The following is a 6,536-nucleotide window of genomic DNA, read 5'->3' as shown; positions in this document are numbered from 1 at the left end:
CTCATGGCAAAGGATCTCGAGTAAGAGCTGTAATGCTTTGTATTTAACAAATGTAATTGCAAGCCATGAGAATGCTCACATCCCCTAATGCTTGGAAGTTAAGGAGAGGAAAACAAAATTCTTGCTCTGTGTTATGCCAGAGCCCAGCTGGTTCCTTGGGCATCTCCCAGCCCTGGCCCTGGGGCTCTGTCAGTGTTTGTTCACAGCTCTTTATGGATGTTACCAAAAAAAAACCCCCCATATTCTTCAGGAAGGTGTTTTAAATGCCAGAGAAAGAGACCTGCTGTGTGTGTAAGAAATCCCAGTGCAAGACACGGTGATGCTTCCGTTTTATTAGGAGTTTGTGTAGGTGAGGGACAGTCTCGTGCCATCTTCGCTGGAACTGTTGCGCCTTTTAGCTCTGAGCAGAGCCGGAGCGTGGAGAAGGCTTTTGGCACATCCCCCTGTTCTTTATGCGCACATTAGTGTTTCTTTGCCTGGAAGAGATGTTAAAAATGCTACAAGATGCCTTCAGGTCCCTGCTACACAGAAGAGCCTGCCTCAGAGGACAAAGAAAGAAAGGAAGGAAGGAAAATACTGCTTAAATTATCATTTAAGTGTTATTCACAGTAAGTAGGGCCACTTATTCTTGACAGGGAGTTCAAGGTTACCATGGACATGTGTTAATTAATTCCAATAAGCTTAAGAACTGGTGCTTCCTGACATCTTGCAGAATAATTCACCTCTGTGCTACAGGACAGCACTAAGACACCTCTAATGCCCGTCTGGCTGCAGGTGATAAAGGTTATGACTTTGTTTTGTAGGTTTTTACAGACGAATGCCTGCCATTGTGTCTTGTTTGGGCTTGGGCCTGCTCCCAGCCTGCCTCCCTGATTGCTTCTGCAGCAAAAGTGAAAAAAAAAACATTAAAAAGGCATCTGCAAAAAAATTATTATTATTCTTTTTGCTCAGTGGTGGACCTAATTACTCTGAATTGTTCCATTTTCACATGGCATCACGATTTTCTCCTCTTTGGAAAGGCAAGCCCATTTCTCAGGTGCATAGAGAAATGCTGGCAAAATGATTTTCAAGCTGTTTTGCATTTTGCAGAAAGCATTTTGCACGCTGGTCACAGTGAAGTGACCAAAGGTGACAAGCGAGCCACTGCTGCTGCAGGGACCCGCCGGATGCTCTTGCTGTCGCTGTTCCCAGACTCCTCACAAGCCTCCAGCTCTTGTCAGACTGTTTGCACATATAAAACTGCAAACGACACTTCATCCTGCCTCTGGGCTACCTATCTTTTCCCCATGGACTAAAGCTTTATAGAGGAGGATTCTCCGTTTATCTCTCCCCTGAGACGTTTGCCACCAAGCAGCTTCAAAGTCCCGGTGCCTGGCCCAGATAGACTCGACCAGGAGCCCAAATGGCTCTTCTTCCTAACCTTGAAGCTTCTTTGCTTGGGAATGTCATAAGGGAGCTGCAAGGCTCATGGCTTTGACCCGCCGGAGCAGCACATTTCCAGTTGCAGCTGCTGAGCGCTTGCACAAACAGGAGTTTGAAGAAGTCCAGTGCCTGTCAATGCAAGGCGGGTGCCAGCACCAGTTTCTTATCCATCCCTTCCCTCCCCTGACTCCTGGTTGGCTCTAGATACACCACCTGCTCAGTCTTTTTAGTTTTTGTACCTCAAACTTTCCTTATTGTGCCCACTGAGGTCTCCCATCCCCTCTGAAGCCATGTTCTGCACTGGGAGACATAGCATCCTCAACGCCACTTTGCTCCCCACGTAGCTAGTGTTGAAGCCTTCCTTGCTCTCTTTACCCTGGTCTTGGTTCATGGCCAAAGCCCTAATGATGTTGTGTCTGATGAACCTCCCACCCCCATCTGTTGCACAATGCAGCTGACAGCTGGTGCTGGGCTGCTGGCTTCCAGCATGGTCATTACCACCCTGCCATGCCGTGCTGGGTCATTAAGCGTGGTGCCTTCGCTCAGGAGATCCCACTCAGTGTGTCTCATCAGACGATGACTGCATCGTCTCCAGCCTTAAAATGTAAAACCAGCGTTTGAGCAGTTCAGGAGCAGAATATGGGGCAGCAGCCTGGGTTAATGAAGAAAAGAGGGGACAACCAGACCAACAATTCATATCCAGGCCCTTTTTCCTGGCCTCTGTTCCTTGTCACTGCAGAGTTAGCTGGGAGACAGTGCTCCTAAATGCAGAATCTGGCTTCACAAGCCCATTCATCCAGAGATAGAAAAGCTGGAATTTCAGCTCCTGTTAGAGATGTCTCTGCTCATGGCAGATGGATGTGTGAGCCTGATCACCAAAAAATCACCAGGTAGTCAAGGGTGAAACTCCCTTGGCCCAGCAGACTGGGATCTGGCTACAGATAAGACTCCATCTTCCCAACAGAGATTTTTGAACCCCCTAATAGGACCGAGTTGGAAACGATTCCTTCACTTGTCTGACACAGAGCACTTCCAATGTATAAATACACTCAAAATTACCTAGGGCCCAAGGCAGATGAAATGAATCAAGTCTTGCCAGAGCCAGTGCTAGGATTTGGCCTTCTGCTAAAACAGTGCAATCTGCCACCAGCACAGATTAAATATAAGTCTCATTCTTAAAAATACCCTGAGCAAATTGTATCCTTTCATATGCAGAGAAGGCAGAAAGCAGAGCTCAGCTAGAAATTGCTGGGGTGGAAAAGCATAGTTTTTCCTCAGCCATCGCACGTCTGAGGTCACCTGGAAAAACATTTTCCTGCCTGCATGCTGGATCTGGGCAGGCTTGGAGGACCTGGGTGTTTTGTCTGAGTTCCTGGACACCCGCCAGCACAGGCTGAGCAATCGTTGCAGCTTGGCAGCTGCAGGTGGGGACACGTTTTGCCCGTGGGGTCCCTGCTTTGCTGTGGAGCCGCTTCACTGACGGAACCCACACGCTCGGAGCAGCGGGTGCAGCATCTGCGCGGGAGCCCAGATTTGTGCCAGATGTGCTGGGCTCACTGCCCATGCTCCACCCAGCTGCAGGCAAATAGCTTTCTTTCTAGGAAATCCCAGACATATGGAGTAGCCCTCGTCTGAGTGGTACTTAGACTTGCAGGAGGTCCAGATACTCACAGGTTCTGAAAGCACAACAGGCACTCATTGCTGTATAGGACGTCGTCAGTGCCGCAGACAGGGTCAAAAATCTTTGTACAACCTTTTCTTTGGTCAAAATTGCCACAAGCTGCCTGGAGACACAAAAGGATAATGCTAAAAATATGACAGATGCTTTCAGTTTACCTTGCATTCATGGCAAGGGGCACATTTTTTATACCTTGGTAACCCATCCCAGCTTGCTCAGAGCTCTGCTGTGAACTCTCAGAAAACACTGGGACTACCTGCCACCATGGAGTCCCTTGGCCAGCTGAACCTCACCTGGCACTGCTGCACACCCTTAGGAGTAACCTCATTAAGTGATGCTCCATGGGCAATGCTTGATCCCATTCTTCCCAGTGTTTATTTTTATGCTACACCGATACCTGCCCTCACACGTGCAAGCCAGAGAGTAAGGGCAGCTCCAATCTCCTTGGCAGGTAACAGCAATCTTCAGCTCTTTATTAACGGTTTTTCTCCACTGAGCATAGGGAAATGCAAGTTGTAAAGCCAATGCCATCACTGGGATTTTGCTGTGGCACAGCAGGTGGAAGGAGGTTCCCAGGCACTGGTATTTTTGAGCTGCCAACCCAGCTGCTCACTGTATCCATCACTGTATTTAGCAATGCTGGGTCCCCAGGGAATGGGTTAGTGCTGCCTTGCTAAAGCTGGGTATACCCTTGTGCTACATGAAAATAGGAGCTGTCACCTCTGTTCCTTTGCCACCACCTCCATCCATCTCAGCGTTTCCTAGAGAAAGAGTGGAGAGAGAGAGAGAGAAGATGCTTTAGCACTGATCACTCCTGCTGGTTTCAGTGAGTTTGTGCCCCAAGGAAGCAGAGAAAAAGACAAGCTGATAAAATTCTCTACTAGACAGAGAAAGAGTTGGACCCTGAGCTCTCACACCAAAGCTGGTGGGAGCAAGCCGTGAGTTTGGTGGGCTTCTCCATGGAGAGGCTGCCTCTGAGCTTACAGCTGGGATCACAAGGGTGGAGCATGCAGTGGGAACATTCAAACCTGAATTTGCTTGGCAAAAAGCAGTGCTGAGAAGACCTTGGGTTGCTTATAGATCCAGAAGTCATCCACATGGAGGATTTAGACTACATCTATATTAACAACCAGCGTGGCCCAATAGCAGTGGGTCTGTAGGGTGAAATGGTTTGGTACTCACTGTATGCTTAGTTCATCTGAACTTAGTCCAGATTTTGTGCTCTAACAGCTCTGTGACAGCCACTGCTGCACAGTAAATAGGATGATGGAGGACTTGTTTCTGAAGCACCCTTCTGCTATGAAAGAACTCACTAAGGCAGAAATACCTGGTGAGCTAGACCCAAAGGGCAGCAACAGCTCATATTCTCATCCCGCTGCACCATATGGGATTTTGAAAGCACAATTGGCTTAAACATTGACTTTGGTAGTGAGAGCTGCACTCTCCCTTGTGCAGCTGAGTTTCCCATCTTCTTGGGTCTGCTTTTTCAGAACCAAAATAGCACCTAGTCACTCTAAAAGATCCACATTGCCCTAGAAACCAGCAGCTCCGGGCCAAATCCTAGCCCTGAAGGAAGAGTGTTGGCCCAGTAGGTCTGCTTATTTTTGGGAACAGGCACCAGGCACCCTTTTAAATAAGCTTTTGATGTAGGCTGATTTAATGCATGTCAGCCATTGTAGCATTCTTCAATACTCTTTGCCCAGGGCCACAGCAAGGTCCCAGACCAGCTGGTTTGTTCCCACGTTCACCTTCCCATGCGACAGAGCTGGGAGCTTTAGCAAGGAGAGGAAATGGCTCCTAAACAAAATGTTGCACTCACCTTGGTAGCAGCAAAGTGCCACGGAGAGGAGCAGGAAAACACCAGTTGCCTTCATGGTGAGGGCAATGCTTTACTTGGGACAGCAAAAAGGACACGAGACGCTCCTCAGGATTGCAGAGATCCCACCTCTGGCAGTCTGTGCTGGGAACATACACCTTCCTGATCCCTGGCACCACTCTGCACGGCCAGCTCCACCCCAAAGTCTTGTGATGACAACATTCAAAGTACAGGGACAACACCAGGTGGCCAACAGCTCATTGGTGTGCAAAAGGATGAAAGTGTCTCCGGAACCAATGGAGGTGAGAATCTTTATCACTGGCAAGGAGGACTTGGAGCCCAGTCTCAGGTGTGGGAGATAGCCTTGGGTCTGCACTGCGAGCTGGGAGAAGCAGCTTTGTACAGGAAGCTGACTGGTGAAACAGGCAGGATGGCAAGGGAAATACATGTGTTAGCATGAGCAGCGTGGCTTTGCTTAGCAGCCCTGCCACTGCCGCTTGCAGGGCTCTGGGTGAAGATGGCTTTTGTCTACACATGCCTTTCCTGCCGCGATCTGCAGAGCAGAGCTAGGGTGCTGCAGCTCCCTTCCCTCTCTGGACAGAGGTCAGCAGCAAGAACTGCAGCTGGAGAGAAGAGAGCTTGGATGTGCCTCGGGCTTGTTTGTTGGCTGCAGGTTTGGTGCTGATATTGTGACTGCACATCTCTCTGATTGCAGGCAGGCAGCCGAAACAAGCTCATTGGGTCAGATGCCGCTCCCTTCCCCTCTCCCCGCCTGCAGTTTGGAGTAAACCCTGGGGACTTCCTACATTTGTTCCACCAATGGTGCATTGCAGAGAGAGGATCAGTCCCCTGGGTATTAGAAGGATTAATTAATGTTTCTAAAGCACTTTGATATCTCAGCCATAAATCACTGGAGAAGTGGAAAGCAAATTATTACTAATGGGGGCTTGTGACTCAAAGACAGATTTTTAATTAGCTGAGCAGGAAAAAGTCAATGCCAAGAGCAATTCAAGGAGCTGTTTGTGAGGCAGAAATCTCAGCTCGATCGGCAGCTGCTCCACTGTCCAAGGGAGACCCCAGTCTGAATGCAGCTCTGGAGGATGCATTCCCCTGCCATAAACATCCCTTGTGAGTTCGCTTCTGCGGCGATGGGAGTTTCCCTGTCTCGTCTGGGCTTCCCTCTGCTCTCCCTGCAGCAACCTCCAACATGAGGCTGAAAGAACTGCCCTTTATGGCATCTGTTATTTTATTAGCTTGGAGAGGAAAGCTGGTGTGCTGGTTTTGGCTGGTTGGTGAGCTGGTTTGCTAAACCACAACAACTGGCTTTGGGTATGACCTGCTCAGCAGCTGAGAATAGCTGGGCTGGGCATTACTGGATCTCTGTGAGCAAGCAACAGTCCTTTAGCGTGCCTGGGACAAAGATTCATGTGGTGTTATTATCCTCTGAGGAGCAAGGGAGGGAAGTATGATCATTTCTTATAGCTGAAAGAGGTTCATCTCGAGCCAGCACTGTCCCCCGGTACTCCTGCAACACACCTGCCAGGTTTGCAGCATGAGTAAAGCCAATAGCTGCCATTAGGTGATATGTTCTCACTCCCCAAAACTGGAAGGGGACTCAGC

At 49.1% G+C, this 6,536-nt stretch overlaps 1 protein-coding gene across 1 annotated transcript; it reads right to left on the bottom strand.

Moving 5' to 3' along the window:
* Positions 1-394: 394 nt before the first annotated feature.
* On the bottom strand, positions 395-4,974 carry SPINK1 (serine peptidase inhibitor Kazal type 1). Its single transcript, XM_062001942.1, has 4 exons — positions 4,920-4,974; positions 3,821-3,861; positions 3,094-3,206; positions 395-476 (listed from the first exon to the last, which is right to left on the bottom strand). Exons 1-4 carry the CDS (start codon positions 4,972-4,974, stop codon positions 395-397), a joined length of 291 nt encoding a protein of 96 aa, XP_061857926.1.
* Positions 4,975-6,536: the final 1,562 nt, after the last annotated feature.

This window comes from Colius striatus, chromosome 9, assembly GCF_028858725.1.
Source record: "Colius striatus isolate bColStr4 chromosome 9, bColStr4.1.hap1, whole genome shotgun sequence".
Lineage (NCBI taxonomy): Eukaryota > Metazoa > Chordata > Aves > Coliiformes > Coliidae > Colius > Colius striatus.
The sequence above is the reverse complement of the archived record's forward strand: the minus strand, read 5'-3'. Positions and strand labels throughout refer to the sequence as shown.